At 38.1% G+C, this 20,414-nt stretch overlaps 1 protein-coding gene across 1 annotated transcript; it reads left to right on the top strand.

The window, feature by feature from the left end:
- The first annotated feature begins 9,382 nt into the window (after positions 1-9,382).
- Positions 9,383-17,345, top strand: LOC109368667 (mitogen-activated protein kinase kinase kinase 20-like). The gene is made up of 6 exons (XM_031554303.1): positions 9,383-9,565; positions 10,828-10,915; positions 15,095-15,196; positions 15,962-16,027; positions 17,007-17,035; positions 17,145-17,345. The coding sequence occupies exons 1-6, from the start codon at positions 9,383-9,385 to the stop codon at positions 17,328-17,330; spliced, it is 654 nt and encodes a 217-aa protein (XP_031410163.1). The 3' UTR covers positions 17,331-17,345.
- The last annotated feature ends 3,069 nt before the right edge of the window (positions 17,346-20,414 follow it).

The raw sequence follows: 20,414 nt of genomic DNA, 5'->3' as shown, positions 1-20,414 counted from the left end.
TCTTATTTCCCATTGGGTTTGTATGCACCACTTATTTCTAATTCCTGGATTTTTTTTCTAATAAAACAATGAAAGACAAAATTAAAATTAAGTCTGGAGGAGCAGATTACTGGAAGTAGCAACAAATAGAGAAAAGGCAAAGCTGACTGCAGGATGTTCTTTCCCATGCACGTTTACTCCCCAAATATACTGTGCTTACATAGTGGAGTATTACTGCAGTACTGTTGTTTTTGTGTTATGGACTGTTTGTCTATGCAAATTAAAACAGTTCTCAAAAACATTTGGTACACTCATAGTGTCAGAGAGTGAAAAGTAATGGCAGATGCTGTGATTCTTCCTTGTAACTATCTTAAGAGGAAATTCATCTGCTTGCATGCATTCTCATTCATCAAGCCATCACAAAGGTACAGGCACTGGTCTTGGGCTTCACGTTTGGAATACACTAAGTTGTGTGACTTCACTGCACCTTGTACATCTGCTGCATATAAAACGTAGAGCCACTGCCTTCACAGGATACAGGATCCCTCTGTAAATAGTAATTGTCACTCTTCTGGGTAGAATCTTCCAGATTTTCAGTTTCTGCAGAGTTCAAAGATATTGGTATTCAGGTTACATCTTTTAAAACTATTTTGAAACTTGTAGTAAGATAGAAATGCAAATTAAAAAAAAACAAACAAACAAGAAATAAAGGTTTATTTATTGAAAACAAATTTTGTATAACAAAGAATAGAAATGGAATGGTTCTTAATGACATGTCTTTATAAGTAGGTGGCTATGAAGAAGTCTAGATAGGATAAGGAATGTATCAAAGAGAATGAAGGGAAAAACTGAACCTACATGAGAAGTATAAAGTACAGCAGTGTTGTAAAAAATGTGTTTTTATGATATTAAGCCTGATTTATAAATATTGCAAGTTTTTCCTTACAGTGTTTATTTCGGACATTGTTCTGTTTGAATATTTTTAGCCTTAATGGCTAAAAGATTGAAGTTTCATGAAGGCAGCATGAAGTAAAATAAAAATGAATCTACATAATGGTCAGAACTTCAGATTTCAGGATTTTTGTCTTGGCACTTTTTTTTTTTTTGTCCATCACTACCTAGGAGTAGCATTTGAGCCAAGTTTCTAAGTAAAATGTAATTTTCAAATTTTCAATCTCATATAAAGAAGAGTGACTTTTGTGGAAAGCAGTTGAAGATTTTTTCCTGAAGCCTTCGTTTTGTGGGAATGGTGTCTGTAGTCATCATGGTCTGGGTGCAGGCATAGCTGGAGAGCTGCAGAGAGGGCTGTGGCTCTGGCTGTTGCTTGCTGGGAAGGCACTGACTGAAGGGCAGTGATGCTCACTTGAGAAGGAATGAGTGATATTTTTGTGGAGTTTGGTGTTGTGTTCCCCCAGAGGCTGTTGTTAATCTAAGCAGGGTGAAAGGGAGATAGATCTGTCTGTAGCCTGAGGTGGGATGCTTACTGCTTAAGTAGAGGAAAAACACTTGGGAAGTCACAGAGACTGTTTTTTCCTCTGAGCTTGGGAGGAAAGTTGATTTGTTGTTCTTCTGTGATAAAGCCAAAACTGGAAGCAGTCGCAGGGAAGACTTTTATATATGAGAAATTTTTACAGTTGCAGATAAAACTGCTGATGTGTGTTATCCCAATAGTGCATTAAAGGAATGTACAGCAGTCAGAGATTCAGATTATAATGGAGGCTTGTTCTCTTGAGATACTGCAAACTTGTGCTGTGACATAAGTAAATGTGTCATGGGCAATGCATCTTGTCTGTGAAGGAGCCTCTAACGCTTTGTCTGTAACTGGAGACTATTTTCTCTTTTTCATTTTGTGTCAGCTGGTCACTGCTAGAATTTCTGTGCTGGAAGTTTTGTGTCTTCAAAATAGGTGGTCCCTGGGTGAGGTTTGTGATTCTTTGGTTTTCTGTAGTCTCCGAGGGGATATAGTTTTTGAGTGATAACTGTGGGGGTGCTTTCTACATAGCTCTCAGCCCATTTGGAAAGCAAAACCTCACATGGCTCCCCAGCAATTACTGTTAAAACATAATGGGGAAGTATCATATATTTTCTGTTCTCATTATTGTCAGCTCAGCCTGTCCTGTTTGGGGAAACTTGTCTGGAATTTTAACAGTCACTGGGGTTCCAGAAAGCTGGGATTGTTTAATCTGGAGGAGGCTCAGGGGAGACCTTATCACTCTCTACAATTCCCTTAAAGGAGGCTGTGGTGAGGTGAGCATCTGCTTCTTCTCCCGGGTAACAGTGTTAGGACAAGAAGGAATGGCCTTAAGTTACATCAGGGAGGCAATGGTTCTGACTGGATTATGAAGAATTTATTCTCAGAAAGACTGGCGAGGTATTGGAAGAGGCTGCCCAAGGAGGCAGTGGAGTCGTCATCCCTGGAGGTGTTTAAGAAAAGGACAGATGTAGTACTTAGGAATACGGTTTAGCAGGCAGTGTTGGTGCTAGGGGGATGATTGGACTTAGATTATCTTACAAGTCTTTTCCAACCTTTATGATTCAGTGAGTCTAAGCACTGCTGCTATCCAACTACAGTAGGTTGGCCTTAAATAACTCTAAGATAGGAGGAGTAAAGTGAGTGCTTATGAAGAGCTTGATATTGTTTTTCTTAGTCAAATTACAATTTTTGAAATTGTGTTTGAGAAAATACTTGAATGTAAATACAACTGGTTCAGAAGAGTTGAGCAGGATCCATGACTAGAGCTGCTGCAATCTTTGTTGGAGTCCTAGTGCTAGCTGTACAGCAGATGCTGTATAGAGATCAGTCTTGCTCTTTTAAACTGCCTCATCCAGATCCCTTACTAATACTCTGTAATCTCAAGCTGAAAATCAGTGCTCTAGTTAGATAAATATGGACTTTATCCAGACATCTCTTTGATACTATCTTCTCTTCTGATGCTTCTAAGCACTGCCAGAATTTCCTTGAGAGGGGCTTGGTTTTGCCCATCACTGTTGTACCAGAACATTTTTCCACAAGGCCCGTATGAGATTTGTAGTGACTTTGATCTTGTAAATAATTTCCACTGATATTTTTCCATTTGTTGAGTCTGAAAAGCTTATGTTGCATATTAGCCATGATAACCATGATATTTTTGGCTGAGGAATGAGAATTGAGATGAAGTGAGCAGGAGGCCAGAAAGTTTTCATATTTCGTTATTCCTTAGTATTTTAGAAATGTTATGGGGTTTGTTGCAGGCTTATGTTCAGAGTGCTTGAGAGTAAATGCCAAAACTTTCTGACATTGGGAAGAGAAGTGACAACTACTGAAAAGCAAGTGGTCTGTGGGAGCTCAGGTATTTCAGAGGTGCCATTGAGTCCCCTAATTGATTGCTTCTACTCAATTGCTGGTGTTGTGTTGCAGTTGGAGACAGCTTCTTACTGTAAATTGGCCTGAATGAAATATTTATACTCATTTCTAAACTCCTAGACCACTACGGATGCACTGTTTATGAAGGTTCTAGGGACTGTGAATTACTGTGAAAACTACTCCTGCTCCTGGCAGGTCTTTATCAGGTGCTTTAATACTATTGAATGCTGATGCTACTCAAGCTGTGTGCTGTTCCTGTGGGTTGTGTCTGGGTATAACAAATTTTTAGTTGAAATCTGTGTGGAAATTAGTTGTTTGCTCATGATCTCTGCGCTATTTTTATAAATTGCAGTGTAGCTGTACCTCAGAATGCAGTTTTCAAGCTTATTAAGCCTTTTGTAAGGATATCCTGCAGACAGTTCACTTGCTTAATTTTATCTTAAATGCTGCAGCTTTTGTCTCTTCTCTGACTGATAGCAAGTTTTTAACCCTTGTCACAAAGAAGACTAACAGTGTGATTCTGTGATTGCTTGGTGACTGCTGGATGGGCTCTGCGAGCGTGCTGTAGTTGGCTGCTGTATGGCAGTGGCAGCACCAAGCCGGTTAGCTTCATCAGAGTCCCTTGTACTGCATAAAGCAGAGGGTCTGCTGCCACGTTGCTAGGAAAAAGATCTCCCTGTGATTTTGGGAGGGCTCAACCTACTTTCCATACACTGAGCAAACCTTTATTTTACTGTAGTTTGAAGGACGTGTTCCAAATTCACTCGGTAGTACTTCTGATGTTGTAATATTCAAATTATCCTTGAAACTGCCAAATTTAATGCAAATAAACTGCAAAGGTTTGTGTAAAAAGTTACAGGAGACTATAAAACTCAGTTTTCTTTTTGAGAGGCTCGTATGCATTTTCTAATACACGGTAGGATGTTTTAAAATAAATTACATAAGATTGTGTGAGCCTGTAATATCGCATATAAATTTATGTCCATATCATTTCAGTGCATTATGCTATGATAGTTTAACAGATTTGTGGTATCTTGGTAATGTGCTTTTTCTTTTTTTCCCCCTCTGAGGCTGCAACCTCAAAGTCAGGGCAAGCTATATTAAATTAAGTGTCCGTTCCTGCCACTCCATTTAAAAAAAATTAAAAAAAAAATAAAAAATAAAAAAATAAAAATAGGTGTGATGATAAAACAGATTTACTATAAGATGAGTATTACTTTCCTTTATATTTCTACTTCTAGTTTCTGGGACTTGTAACAGTGTAGGACATGATTTTGGATGCAGATTTGATGCTTTCAAACACTTGCTCAGTCAAAATGCTTTTAAATATGTGTTTTGTATGTCATAATAGATGTACTTAGGATAATGTAATTCTGCTGTTGATAACATTGCTGGTGGTATCACTGCGAGAACATAATTTTATTCCTTTTTTTTTTTCCTAAGATTTACAAAAGAATATTCCAGTAGCACTGCATATATGACTTTCTTCTAAGAACAAATGCTGATAGAATTTAAACTTCTTGTTAATAAGCTATAGGAAATAGCTTTTAACTGGGATAAGTGATCCTACAAATGGACATGAAAAGAACCCCAGCCTCACACAACTGTAATACACAAGAATTGCTTTAAGTAATGCGAGTGCTTTTCGAAATAGGGGATAACTCAGTTCAGTTGGGAGGGTGCCCACACTCATCAGAACAAGTGATAACTTTTATTTGCACTTAGAAGATCTCACTGAGGATTCTTTGGCTCTGCCATGTTGATGTGATTTTCCTCTTGCTTTCTTGTTATCAGTGACAGTTTAATAGATCTAACAAAATTTCTCTTAATGGGATTATCAGTGTGCTTTGCTTATTAAGAACATCCTTCTTGGGGGGGGTCCTAAAGTGCAAAACTTTCATATTTGTTTCTTAGAAAAGTTTTTGAAGAAACAGTCTAAACTGTAGGCAAATTCATAAATGTTTAGCTTGTATCTACTTGGATTTTCTATTTAGTGTTCAAAACTGTAGTAATTGCATAATATCCCTACTGTATGATTCTTTTTAAGAATGTAGTATTTCTGAAATTCTTTAGGTATTCCCTTATTAATTGCTTATTTTGACTTGAAAATTTGTTTCCACTAATAGATAACTGTCCAAGACTGTGGCATGGTAATTATCCAAAAGAGCTAAGTTACATAAACTGTTCATGTATCCTGCTCATTAAGATTTGTATTAAGTTTAGCTTTTTAGAAAGAACAGAAAGAATGAGGTAATAAAAATTATTATCTGGCTCCTGGCAAAAGTATTCCCATGTGATTGTATAATGTATGTGTCAAAGCATGTAAAACTTAAACGTTGTGTGGAAAAGTATTCTTTTTTTGGCTGGATGATTTGTCAGCATTGCATAAAAGAAATTGGAAGCCTGTAGGATTCTAAGATGCACGTTTCATTTGTGTTTTGTATTTGAACTGTAGCATTTGATGCTGATTGTCTTAGTATTGTGCACCTAAAACAAATTTGGGTTCCTTTATCTAGAGGAATGAGTGTCATGAGCACTCCTTCTCCATCATTCCAATAACTTTTGAGTTGATTTACTCTCTCATTGTCAACTGTTTTTTAACAAAGGACTGAGCAATGCTTTGTTTTCACCTTGCTTACGAAAACGAAAGCTTTCACAGAGGATGAAAGAAAGGATCCTCTTCCAGCCAAGAGGTAAACAGTCTTGTAAGGAACAGCTTCATGTACTGTATACATCAGTCATTTTGCAGAAATGCATTCCTGAGGTACAGGGAAGTTGCAATTCTAATGTGCACTGACTGAATGTGTTTTTCATCAGAGATCTGTAAATAAATGTTTAAGATTAATTTGTGTTAGCATTCTTTTTTTAAAATTTGATTGTCAGTAAATAGAACAATTTTAATGAAGCATCAGCTCTTCCAGATGCCCTTTTATTAGACTGTAAAGACATGAGAGTAGCTGTGTTGTAAATCTCCCAAGAACATGACAGAGGTCAAAGCCTTTAAACTGCTAAAGACTTAAAAGATGTTTTCAGAGCTGCCCTAAGTGTGTCTAAATACCTTCTTAATAAATGTGACAAACATTTATTTGGAAAAGTAAATAACCAAACTATTGCTCAATGTAATAATAAATATTAGAAGGCTCTTAAGGATTGTTGTATTAATCAGATTCCTTGAGTGGCTAACCATTTCTAACCCTGTAATTTTGCAGAGAATGATGGTGCCTCTTACTGTGCAATTAACTGATTTATTAGCAGCAGAGCTGGTTGGCGGCTGGCTACCCTGATGGTCTCGCATTTATTTCTCATGTTGATCCTAAACCACAGTGCTTGGACCAGGGTAGAAGGCATGCAGTACTTAGTCCTCTCCAGCCAGCCACTCCACAGGTACCCAGCAGAAACAGCGATTAATTTGCTGTGGGACCAGTTTGTCCAAACTTGAACAAAAAAAGTCTTTTGATGCTGAGAAAACACTGTTGACAGATGTTGTTTTGCAGATCAAGCTGCGCTGGTGGAATAGGTTCCTTGCCCAAGCTTTCAATCAATTGTCTTGACTAAAAGTGTGAGTTAAACAATTTCGTAGCCTACTTTCAGAGCAGAGTAACTCCAGCAGAGAGAGAAGTTTGGTCTTTGCTAACTTCAGCTGAATCAGGACCAGGAACTCTGACGAGAGCAGCTGGTGCAAGGAGCTGCAGGCAACAACACAGCTGTATGCAGAGTGCCTTGGTCTGCATCCTCTCACACGTGGCTGCAATTAAAGATCTGACGATAAGGCCTTTTCTGCATTCCTGGGTAGTGCCAAATCAGCACTGGATGGCCATTGCCTGCACCTGCAGTCAGTATGACCTTGGAGATGTTGTCAGAGCTGAGATGTGTGCTGCTTCTTCAGCCCTTGTCAGCACTGTAGTTTTACCTGCAGAAAACATTGCAGTTGCAAGTATTTCTGCATAGCTATTTGTACTAAAAACGTGAGAGCAGTACTAGCAGGTCCTGAGGCAGCTGTAGTGGCATGTCAGCCGTAGATGAGGTAATTGACACTTCCACGTACGTCAATAAGCAGAGATTTAACAAGTATAAAAATAAATTATCCGTTAAGCACTACAGTGCATAACCCAGACTGGTTCATAGGACACAATCATTTTGTACACTTAGAGTTTATATTAATTCCTACTTATACTGTAGGTTTCTGTGAATATCTGGTGGGTTTGATTTACAGTAATACTACAAGAGCTAGTAAGTGAGTATTCAGTTAGAATGTTTTTAATGTCTTTTGTTCTGACCTTGAGTTTCTTGATAGTGGTTGAATTTTATAAATAGTGGATTAGGTTTGTTTAGACCCTTGAATACCTCTGCCTTTGAGAAATGACATCAAGTTTGTCTTAAGGGAAGTCTGTCAGCAGCACGCAGGAGAGGCATATAATTTTTACCTGTACTTGTGGTGTAAATACAAGGCAGGTAGTTTTAGCATGGTTTGTTGATCAGTACCAAATTGTGACTAAGTTTATCATGAGACTAAGAACAATATTCAGCTCCATGTATGCTTGAAGAAATCTGAGAAGTATGCATTGGCATATTTAGATTCTACTTTTCTTTCAGCTGAGCCTTCTGTAGTTCTATTTCAATCCAGCATTTAAAGAAATTAAATTCTTTCACAACCAAAAAGTAATATAATGAAGTAACTAAAAATTTGCTACTCGTCATCAGAGTGGCTTTAGGGAGGAATTTGTTGCTCACTTAGATTGTATAAGATAGATAGCTTTACCAAAGGAAGTGAGCATGTGATATCCAAGCCAGCGAGAGCTGCATTCTTAAATGGCTTCTGGAAAGATATATGCTTGGCAGGATTTTATTCCAAACATCTAGGCATTTAGGATTTAAGTATGAGTCCAATGCTTAAAGGTAATTCCAGATATTCTTCTAAGTGCCTTTGAAACACCAGTCTTTAACCAGTACTTTGTAATTTGCTATGTGAAGGTTACAGTCTTTCATTGAAATATGGTACCTTCTTCTCAAAAAGTACAAAAGCTTCAAAGATGTGGATTGACTTGCATCTGGTTCTCACTGCAAGGAGAAGGCGTCCTTAAATTGCCTAATATATTTCACAGCTCATCTACAGCAACTGAAAAGAACAGGACATGAAAGGAATAGCATAGAATGATTAAAAGTGTTTAGAAAGGATCTATTTTAAAAGTAATGGTCCTCAGGAAGAGTTGGCAATTTTTCGTCCTATGATTCTTAATTTGAGATATCTGTGTGCAATTAGTAGGTGCTTTTCCTCATACTTAGAAGGAAGCTTGCTTTGGCATCTGTTAAATCCCAGTTTAGAATCTGGACATCATTTTTAATATGATTATAATAGCTGCAGTCGACACAGCATTTCTTCAAACTCCTAGAATGTGACCTTAGTGTGCAATACACTGTAAATAAAATAATCTTTAAAAATAGTTCTTTCTGAATCTTTAAGTAATAAGAGCAGTGCAGTCCCTCCTATTGTCCTGTGGCTCCAGTGAGGCCTTTGGAGGCCCATCAGCCCATCAGCAGGCAATCTGTGCCCATGGGGTCTGGTACCTCCTTGCATTTTTTCGTTGTGTGGCAATGCCATCCTTCTCCAAAAGATTTGTCTGGTGCTGCTTCTAAATGCATAATGCTGTAGGAATATTACGTGTGGGGCCAGTCATTTAATTTTCTAACAGCTATTTTGGTAGCAGGTGGTGTGCAGAGTGTATTGAATTAATGGATTTTATGTACTATACAAGAAGATAGCAAAGAATAGATTAAAACTGTATTCAAGAAAATACAGCCTAAATGGCTTGCTCAAGGGTGACTGGGGCCTGGTGTGCCTGTCTTATTTATAGCAGTATTCAGGTAGATAGTCAAGGAGTACTGGGTCTCCTGGTTATCTAGTGGGAATGCTGGTAGGAATTAGAGGACATTCCCCAAGTTAGTATTTCCTGAAGTAAATTTAAGCATAATACAAAAGTTTTTGAAGCACAGAGGCCTTGGGTCTTCTAGCATGTGGAGATGGAGTTTTGAATGAGTAGACAGTCATCTCCATTCCAGAGGATGCTACCAAAGAGACTGGAGGGCGCAGCTGGTAAAATAGGCATTGCCACTGCTGCAAAGGTCAGCTGTCCAGGAAGGCTTGTGGGAGGCAGCTTGGAGAGCGGAGCTGCTGCCAGAGCCCTGGCTAGCCCTACAAATCCTCCGTCACATCCTGCCACTGCCTGTGGGAGTGTTCATCTGCAGGTGAGGCTTCCCACATTTGCTTAGACAGCTGCCAGTTCTGTTCTTTGGTTGCCTTGTGGATGAATTGTGTCCTATGGCCTACTACAGTATGATTTGCTGAAAACACCATCTGTTTTGAAAACGACTTCTCTGATACTGTGAGAGATCTTTCGCTTCATAGTAGCACCATTTCACTAGCTTGCAGAAGAGCTGGTGCAACCCAAGTTCAAAGCTATAGTTTGAGATTTAAATGAGTGTGCATAAATGTTCATGCATTAGCTGGAGGTATGAATTCAAAACGGTTGAAGTTACTCAGAAAAGGCTTTAAACAGCAACTTTAAACAACAGAGTCACTGACAGTAAAGTTTTCCTTCTTAAATGCGGGACTGGTATGAAGTTAGCATACTCTCGACCTATTAGTCTGTAAGCAATGCTCCAACTTTGGTGATTCTGTGATAATCTGTATTTGTACAATACATACTTTTGTTTAAAAATTTGTTTGTAAAATCTTTTGAGTGTTTATTTTAATATACTATGAAAGCAAAACTACTGTGATATCTCAAAGGTAATATCTGTTATTTTCCCCTCAAAAAGCTAGGTGGACTGTGTGATTTAATTGCTGCGGATATATTTTCAGTCTCCTTCAGTCTTTATCATACCTAAAAATATTTTTTCAAGTGGAATTCAAAGAGTCTGTATATTTATCCAGAATTTCTAAACATCTTCTAATCATCAGAGTCTGCCCTGAAAAACAGTTTCAACTGCACTGCTGGCTATTTGGCAGTCTCAAGCATGCTTGCTGTGCATGTCTGATTAGACCTGCAATGCATGCACAGCAAACTCCATGTCTCCAGTAAACATCAGATTGAGCTGTATGGTGCACAGTATGCTCTCAACTGCCTGGAGCTCTGGGCTCACTGATCTCACAATGCTCTATACACAAACACAATTTTTGGGTTCTTCTACAGCCCTGACAAATATTGCAGATCTGTCTTTGAACTGCATTTTCTAGGGCCTTCAGATTTTTACAGGGACCTAGCATCTACATCTGTGCCTTGATCATGAAGGAACAGTATGATCTTTTTTTCTGAACGTGCTAAGCATTCATCTACCGAACTCACACAGGAGGTTTCTGAGTACCAGTCATTTGTGGGTAGTCTTTCCTAGACGTGTGTATGTATGTGTGTATGTATATATGTTAAATATTTGTGTATTTCCACTGGAGTCTAAAATACTACAGTAAAGACACCATTCTTAATTGTCTGCCTTTTTTGTTTCAACAGGCAGAAATACTCAGTGTGCTCAGTCACAAAAACATCATTCAGTTCTATGGAGCTGTCATTGAACCTCCAAATTATGGCATAGTTACAGGTAAGGATTCTTGTTTGATTTTCATTATGATTGTAAAATTCTGGTCTTATGACCAATTTCAGTACTTTGCTGGCCTCGAAAGAAGAAACAGCATTTGGCGCTACGGTTCTGTTTATTGGAAGGCATCAGATGCAGAGTAGATGCAACTGCCAGAACAAGGCACCCTCTACCACAAAGATAACAAAGTGGGTATAGCTGTAATCTGTCACCTGCTGGGCATATATGAAGATATCCAGAACCTGTTTTTTATGTGTGTAGGTATCTCCAAACTGTAGGCAATATCTTCTGCTTGTCAGCCTTCGCAAATGCTGCCCTAAGCCAAGGGTTTCATTATGGTGTAAGCTGTCTCCAGGGGCATCTGCTGGAGAGGATCCACCCCAGATTGTGTGCTGGAAAAAACACAGCTTCTGATCAGCTATAGAAATCCCTCCAGTGGTGCACAAAACCTGTGGAAATTTACTTACTTCTACTTGTCTCTTAGACCTTATGTTAATACCATAGATGGCAGCATAATCCTGTGGTAGCACTTCTGAGATGCACAACTGCTTCACTGGCCTATTGGATGTCACAGTTTTGAAAACAATCCCACCAGTACTCTAGAGATGCATGAAGGATGATCTTAGTCTATAATGCACAGAGGTTAGACTGCTGATATCATATCAGACAGGAAATTAAATACCTTCTTTATGTAATAAAAATCTTAATAAGTCAAGTAATATAGCTGTAATTTCTAATGCAAAGGTAATAAGTGTGAACTAGAGATCAGACTAACAAAGCAAATGTGTGATCACCAGATCATCCAGAATGATGTCTGGATCAGAAAATCCTCAGTTGCTCTCACAGAAGGTCAGTGTTTGGAGAAGGTCATTTGACATGCTTGCTGATCACTGGACAGCTGAAATAGTTCATTATGTCATTGGGAATAGGGACCATCTGTGTGAAGGAGACTATTCTGTAGTCCTACCTCTTTGTTACTGGAAGAGCTCTGAATCTATCCTGGTTAAAGAGAAAAAAAAAAAAAAAGCATTCTGATTTTAAACTGCATTGGCTTCTCCCTGCAACTTCCGGACTTGAGTTCCTCAGGCTGAAAGGGAAGTAAGGCTTGATTTCTCAAGTTGTTTTCAAGCTAATTGTGCTTGACATATCTTTGAGAGAGGTTTTTACTCCTTGATCTTCTAGGTAGTTTTCAGTGCAGCAGTCTTAATCCTGTGGTTTATTCGGAGATCCATGTCTTGCCAGGGAAAAACCCAAATGAGAAAAAAATCCCAAGAACCTAATGATTCTTCAGAATGATGGAGATGAGGGCATTCAGCCAAGCATGTACTGAGTATTGGCTGTACATAACATCTTGTGTGAGGTTGTCAGAGAGTTGTCTGGGACTGCTCTGTCCAAATGAGAAAAGCTACATCTGCAGTCAAAACATGTAGGTCACTCCAAAAGTAATTCCTCCTATTTATTTCCGTGGAAACCACTACAACAGATAGAAAGAGCACAATAGCACTAATTGATAGAGTAAATTCTAAAATACAAAACACTATTTTTCAATACGGTCATCACTGCTAGCTATGCATTTTTGCCTGCCACGAACAAGAGCCTGTATGCTACGCTTGAAAAATCTGTGTGACTGTCAGGAACATACCTTCTCTGCCACTACTGCTGAAATGTATTACTCACTGTGCTCACATCCACCATTTCATCTCTGTAAAAGTTCAGCAAGCGTCTGTGAATGTCAGTGGGTGCTGTTTTTTCCACATAGAGGAATTTGTTAACAAACCATTGCTCCATACTCCGTACTTCCATGTCAAAGGCCATTTTGTCCAATTGCTCCTCTGCTGCCATCTGCCACATGGCAACACAACATAATGGAATATTGGCAGGAAAGTTCAACCTCTACCACCAACATCTGCCTCTGACGTTGAGGGCCAAGATAGTTAAAACATTTTTGGAGCAGCTCTTGTATCAGTGTTACAACTGGTTGTTGAGCCCATTGAGCCACTAATGTGAATCACATTGTTTTAGATGTTGCGGACTGCAAACAGCAGTCTCAGTGTGTAGCTTTCAGGTCTGGGTTTTGATCACTGCTGCCTACTCCCAAAAGATTTTTAGTGCAAATGTGTCCCATCTGTGCAGATGCGTACGATGTATCCCAGTCAGTGGTAGAGTGAGTCCAATTTTGCATTCACAACATTACTTTCTAAAGCAAATACCTCTTTTCTATCACTGAAAGAAATTACCATGATAGTGTAATTTCCAAATCTATAATTTCATGGTAGAATCCTGTGGCACAATATAGACTAGGAGAAATACTGAAGAATCAAGCTATGTCGCTTGAAGATTGCTTGCCTGTGTTCATACAGAGCAGCAAAGGGCTTGGGGATCTCAGTTATCCCTGACTCTGGTGGATCGAATTATGCATTGTAAAGGCATGCAAAGCATGCACACAGACTATTCCTGAAGAATCCATTTATAAGACACATGATGACTTCATGGGTAAAAAAAGCTGATGTTTTAATTGAGGAAATGTGCAGGTCAGCATCTTAGTCCTCTTTCAGTGACATCAGAAGCAACATGTCTGTCTCCTGCAGAGCCTCCTTGCAGCAGGAGGTCCTGCAGCAATGAACCAAAACTAACTTGCAACTAGAGCGTTTACTTTCAAGGGACTTTGTATTTATTCTGTCATTCCTTTCATTTAGCAACAGAATCTTCTCATATGATGTACCATATTCTAGGCTGCAGATTCTGTCTCGACCCACAGAGTACTCTCCCAGTGGTTTTTATTTCATTGATGAGGAGCAATGTTTACTTTTTATGCATTTAGCCTATGATGTATTGTTCTTTGATTAATATTATTATGAACAACAATTTAGATATATTTTATGTAGTCTGAGAGGAGAATGATTTTGTTGCTGCTTTGAAATGGCAGATATGAGGCATTTCAATTGTAAACCAGCTGGCTTGCTTCATGTCCTGCTGCTCATGGAAATTTGCCCCACTTCAAATTTGCCCCTAACTTCAAAGTTAGACCTGTAGTTCCTTCCTTCCTTCCTGTGTTTTTTCTTTTCTTTTCTTTTTTTTTAATTAATAAGTGATTTGATCTTCTCTGAAGAGGTAGAAAAATAAAATTTTGTCGTCTTCTACTTGCAAACCCTTTTTTCTTAACAGAATATCATATATTTAATACTGATTTTACTTTATAAAAAATAAAGTAATTGTCTTTTTCTTTTGTTATGGGGCATAATTTAAAGGCAATACTTCTCACCACTGATGACTGTCCTCTTAGGAAACAGTAGTAAAGATCTGCTACCACCAGTCTCTCATCTCTTAACTGCTGTTGTGATTGGGAGAGGCAAATTCACTGTTTAAATATGGAAGAATTTCAAGTTATATGAAAATAGAGCTGTGGGGATTTAAGTTGTTTCCAGTTTCCCATTAAACAAGTCTAAGTGTAATGAGCTTGGTATTCCAGTTTATAGCCCTGTGAGCTCTGGAGGTCAGATTGTGTTCTGTCTGATACACTTGCAAACACTGACGGGCAGAAAAAGCCTTTGCTTCTGCCTGTAGGATCCTGCTGTGGGTTTCTGTAGGTGTAGGTGGAAAAAGTTAAGAAAAACAACTGTTGGTGCTGAACAAGGAGCATAAGAAAACATCTTGCTTTCTTAGCTGTGCTGACTTGTCCTGGGCTAAGGGAATGTAAAGCAGTGAAAGCATGCCTCTATTTGCATACAGTCTGTAAAGTCACAAGTGGACAGAATTGCTCAGCGGCACGTTACCATTTTTACAACGTTCTCTCTCTGAACAGAAATGACCCTCATAAATCTTAAAAAAGAAAATAATCACCAGAACCCTTCATTCTGGAATTGGAACTGCCTTGCCTGAGCTCTCTTTATACCAGAGCTTTCTGATGCCTTTTCGTTTTAAATCCTATCGTTATAGATGATTTCACATTTCTTTTCCCTCAGCAACAGGTATGTCTGTGTTGGGACAGTCAGAATGGACTATTACTCTCCTATTATGTTACTAATAGTGTTAGTTGCTGAACCCGAATTCTTTGTCATTAAGCTTCAAAGAGCTGCTTTTTGGAACTGGCAGAGTTTCCATTAAGGTTTTTAGTTTTGATGTAGTGTTTTAAAATGTCATGTGCATTTATTTTATTTATTTTATTTTTTATTTTTGTAACAGAGTATGCTTCTGCTGGCTCACTGTTTGATTACATTAATAGTAACAAAAGTGAAGAGATGGATATGGATCATATCATGACCTGGGCAACTGACATAGCTAAAGGTAAGCAAGACCAGGCCAGTGATGTCTTTTATCTTACGCAGCAAAATTTGCAAGTGGAGATACTTTCCCTATTAAGTCAGGAAAGCTTTCCTAAACTTCTTTTTTCAAGTTGTCAAAAAAAAAAAGGCAAAAGAAGAAAAAGCAAAACAAATGAAAACAACTGTAATTAACACAAAAAGCAACAACAAACAAACCATTCACTGTTCTTTTCAATATGTTTCTTTGTTATTCTGAATCCAAAATCATTTCTGGAGTGAAAATGCCTTCTATGAGCTTGTTTTATAGCTCTGGTTTGCTCCCAAGCCCCAAGAGGATGATTTTGATGTAGTGTAATTATAAGGCATAATTATCCTTACATTTTATTTGAATTGGTATATTTAAGGAAGCTGGTTCTCACAAACATGCTGACATTCTTCACAGAATAATGCAGAGCCTTTGTGCTCTCTGTGGCCATACAGGAAATAGTATAAACTAATGAACATTACGTTCTTATCTTAGCTTCCCTGTGCAGAAAATACATTGGAGAAAATAATGAAATATGAAGTTAAAAAGCATTAGCATACTCATACAGGTGTTTTGAGCATAGCTTAGTTTTTTTTTTTATTCAAAGTAGGTTATGGGGACCTTTGGTTCTCCTGCATCTGGCCTTCATGTATGTTTGCCAGCCTGTACTGGGGACAAGAAATGGGAACTAAAAAACATCACTGCTGATAAGTAATGGTTACCTTCAGCCTGCCTAACTAGACTGTTGCTTGTTTTGTGTAGGCATGCACTACTTACACATGGAAGCTCCAGTCAAAGTAATCCACAGAGATCTGAAGTCCAGGAACGGTAAAGTAGCAATAAAAACAATAAAACGTTCTGTATTTACTTTTAGTTGTTATTGCTGCAATCAAGTCTGTACCTGAGCTTTGTGAATGTGCAGAACTAACACCTTGGCTGTCATCAAGCTATACTGGCCATTGCTGAGGCAAAGGAAAGCCTGTTCCAAGTGTCACTTCTCTACATCCTGACACTGTTGGCTCTGTTACTGTCCTGGCATCATTTAGTGCACTGTGGAAGGCTCTTTTTTAAGTTGTATCTGGCTGACCACGATAGTGTCCATCTTATCAGCTGTCAGACATTGCCTGCACAGTCCTCACTTGGTTTTTCTATTTGAAAATATTGAGTGCCATGAAGGACTGTTATTCACTGGACATAATAGACTGGATAAGGCCTGTAATTTCTAATCTGAACATCTTGTCACCATCATGGCCTGCTTTTGTGCAGTGACTACTCAGTGTAGAGTTGCACTGTTTTAGACTGTACCTGGCAGTTGACAATCATTAGTGAAACTTGTGAAATACTGATTTGAAATGAAGCATGAACTAGTAGTGGGACAGGAGGAGTACAGATATTAATAATGCATGCAGAGTGATAATAGTCACAAAAAAACCCTATTTGTATAGTACTATTAATTTATTTTTTTTTAACTTTTTTACTTCTCCTTTTTCCTTTTTTTCGTTTTTTTTTTTTTTTAAATTGTTAAGCTTAACTGCTACCTTGGGGATAATGGAGCTTATCTACATTTTAGTTATAGTCGTCTTTCTACCTTTGAGCACAGTAGGACCTGAAAAGTTTTGAAGTTGTTCAGAGGCTTGCATGGATTCAGCAGGTGTTCTTCAAAGATGCTCAAAGAAACCAGGACAATCATGTATATTTGTGCCGATTGGATCATTTTTCTTGATAAAGTGAATTTATTTTTGCTGTGAAAATGTATTGCATTTGTTTTTAATAGCATTCCTGTAATCTGTTGTTTTTTCATTTGTAGTTGTTATAGCTGCTGATGGCGTGTTAAAGGTATGAACACTTCAATTATATTAATTATGTGAGAGATCCTGCTGCGTGACTCGATATCTGATGACTAGTTAATGAGTTTCATGCTCTACTATCTGTTTATCCTTGCCAGATCTGTGATTTTGGTGCCTCAAGGTTCCATTCACATACAACACACATGTCGTTAGTGGGTACTTTTCCATGGATGGCCCCAGAAGTTATTCAAAGTCTCCCAGTATCTGAGACGTGTGACACGTACTCATACGGAGTGGTGAGTGCCTTTTATTTCTCTATGCATAGAAGCAGAACTCCAGTGTGACAGAAGTCACAGGATGCACGAACAACAATTCTGAATAAGGACAACAACAACAACAAAAATCAGACTTTTTCAAGACTGACCCATAATTCATAATTATGTGCTTGAAAATGATAGGAAGAGGAGCGTCTTGCGTGTTTAATAAGACACTTATCTGATTAGATTAGCAGCATGCCAGTGTGGGAAATGCAAGCTTTACCGTAAGTATTTAGCATATGTCAGAAGGCTTGCAAGAGCTACTGAGCAATTAGCATCATTAATCTCTGCTTATGTTTTAGTGAAATAAGAGGGAAAAGTTGTAATAGGTATATACCAGGGCTTTCCATAAAACAGGGTTAAGATGAAAAAGGAGGCCACTTTTCCATGCTTACATGTTTAAAAGACGATGCTGTCGTTAGCAGGTAGCTGAGAGAACCTCCACATCTAGTGGAGGTAGACCCAATTTAAAAATACAGCATGAGTCTGCCTTTTATGCAAAGGGGAAATAATCAGTTCCAATGCATCAGAATGTCAGGTTTGCAGGTACAATTGTGAATTATTTCATTCTGTCTGCAGTCAGACTCTGATGTGTTTTTACTCTGCAGTGTGAAATAGACTAGAAATTACTCTCCTGGTCAGACCAGTTCTAAGCCAGGCCGCAAAGCCTTTCTATTGCAACAGTACTTTAGGGGAAAAGAGAAAGGAAGCAGGGTCCTAGTCTGCATATGGATCTGCGTACATAGCTTTTTTGATTTTGTATTCAGCAGTGAGGAGCTGTTTCAGTACCTGCAAAATATTGCCTCCTTCTCTTTGAGGAGTTGATGGAGATGTAAGCTTGTTGGTTTTAAGCTAGTGTCTGTGACAATGTATAGCTAAGCTGATGGTCCCAATAGAAGGTTATAAACTTCTTGTCAAACAGTTGTTTATAGTGTAAAAAAATAAAAAGATGATGTGAGATATCCTAGCAATGTAAGACTGAGACTTTGTAATGGGAGAGAAGCCTATATTGGCAGATTTAAAGTCTTTGCTTGCCTAACAGAACTAGGTCACAAACAGTAATAGAACATAAGATAACAAATGTAAATGTTAATGTAAACTGTTACTGGAAGCAATCACATATTATCCACTGAAATATAACATTCCAATTCCAAAATAAAGAAAAAATGTTAGAGGAGAAATTTATAAAATGGTCATACAATTCAGAACTACTCTCATAATCATCTTGATGTGATTGACTTCAAGTAATATTCTAGAACTGGGAGAAAGTAAGCAATATTATCATGTTAAGTATTACCACAGCCATAGGAACAGTATGTTGTATTATTTTCCCTCCTCCAAAAAGTAAACCTCCTTTGACAGCCCTGTGCTTGGAGGCAAAACTCAACTACCCTCAGTATGAAAGCAGTTCAGCATTAGTAGAATATTTTAATGTGGTTACAGGTGTATAATGCTACTTCAGTATGCCTAATAATATCTGACCCACGTTTTTAATATGTTGTTTTTGAGCTAATGTGCTCTTCTGTGGATAGAAGCTTATGAATTCTTAAGCACTTAAGAATGAATTCATCTTTGGATAACTCCATTGCCACATCTTGGAACAGCACTGTTTTCAGAGGAGATGCAAGGGGAGAAATGATGAATAGCCACAGCCCACATTCTCACTTGATAAATTTACTGATGTTATGGAGCTGTCAGAAAGCAGAAAATTGTCTGAAAATAACACTGAAAGCTGGAATCTCCCTATTGTAAGTGTTGGACTACCAAAGAATTTGTTAGGAGACTGAAAACAACAACACAAAAATCTTGAGTATTTTTTTTGTCTTAGCAAGTGATTATCATCTGTAAAAACAAATTTACGATTTAAAGAATCGCCTTTGGAAGTGTAACACTTGCCAGCAGCTTTTGTGTTGGAGAGACAAATCTGCATTTCTTCATTTAAAGTCTTGTTAACAAAGAACAGAATCATTTCAAATGTAAACTTGTAAGATGCTAAGAATAGATATTCTGTTCACAGTACTTGTTACCATACCCATAAGATTTTAATTTATTTCTTTTTTTCCTAACTTTGCTTTCTATAATTGAGTCTGTGATTTTAAATGTTCTGCTTAAGCTTTGTGAGCACTTTGTCCATGAAGTACTAGTCTTTCTGTCACCATATAGATCCAAGTTGCTTTTCACCTGAAATGAACTTCCCTCATTGCAAACAGTTACGTTTGTGTTCGTAGATAATTTTCATATTAGTTTGTCCTGCTCTTCGTGGGCGGATGAACAGTTCATTTATTCTCTTTGAGATAAATAGTGAGTAATTTATAATGCAGCATAGTAAATGCTAAATCTAAACGTTCCAGATTTATTATGATACAAACATGGATCTTGAACTTTATTTCAGCCATGCTCTGATTCTCTTTTCTAATCCATTTCAAAATGCATACTTTAAACAACAGACACCAAGCGCTGCAAATGATCAACCCACAAGTCCATTCAGATCACTAACAGTCTCATGTCATTGTGTGTAGAGCTCAAAAATAATCCTTTGCCACTTTCATATGTGGATCATCTTCCACATATGAAAGTGTATGTGGAATTACAATGTTGCCCCTAACAACTGTTCTGAAATCATGAAGATAAATGCGTGGGATATATTAACCTGGAAAAAGTGTAGAGGACTGCAGTGTGTTTGTGTGTGTAAGTGTATTTACTCATAGAAGGCTGTGTAGCTGAGTATTTTTAAATGCAAGAACAAAAAAAATTAAAAGCATTAATTGACTATTGGTACACTGAGACTGAAGTTCAATGTAGCAGCTGTTGTGCTCCTAGCAATAGTTCATGCATTGCTTTAGCTATGAGGACATAGGTTATTTATAGAGGGAATGTTGGCCAGCTCCAGGGGCTATCCCTTACTCTTTTTGAAAAGAATTATGAGATCTTTAACTTCCACTTGGATCAATCTAGAGGAGACTGACCTAATTTTCAAGGGCAGTACCTCTAAGAGAACGCTTTCTACTTATGCCATACTTCTGATAATTGTAGCTCCTGAGACTCGTCTGTGTGCACTTTTCTACCAAGAGAAAGCATTTTCAGATTTTCAGAGTGGGAGGATCTTTTTTT

This window comes from Meleagris gallopavo, chromosome 7 (assembly GCF_000146605.3).
Source record: "Meleagris gallopavo isolate NT-WF06-2002-E0010 breed Aviagen turkey brand Nicholas breeding stock chromosome 7, Turkey_5.1, whole genome shotgun sequence".
Taxonomy (NCBI): Eukaryota; Metazoa; Chordata; class Aves; order Galliformes; family Phasianidae; genus Meleagris; species Meleagris gallopavo.
The sequence above is the reverse complement of the archived record's forward strand: the minus strand, read 5'-3'. Positions and strand labels throughout refer to the sequence as shown.

Excerpts from the sequence above, each read along its gene's own strand:
- LOC109368667 (XM_031554303.1), top strand. The coding sequence starts at position 9,383 with ATGCTACCAAAGAGACTGGAGGGCGCAGCTGGTAAAATAGGCATTGCC. Across the intron at positions 15,197-15,961 it reads GGCAACTGACATAGCTAAAG|GCATGCACTACTTACACATG; the intron begins GTAAGCAAGACC and ends TGTTTTGTGTAG. Across the intron at positions 17,036-17,144 it reads CTGCTGATGGCGTGTTAAAG|ATCTGTGATTTTGGTGCCTC; the intron begins GTATGAACACTT and ends TATCCTTGCCAG.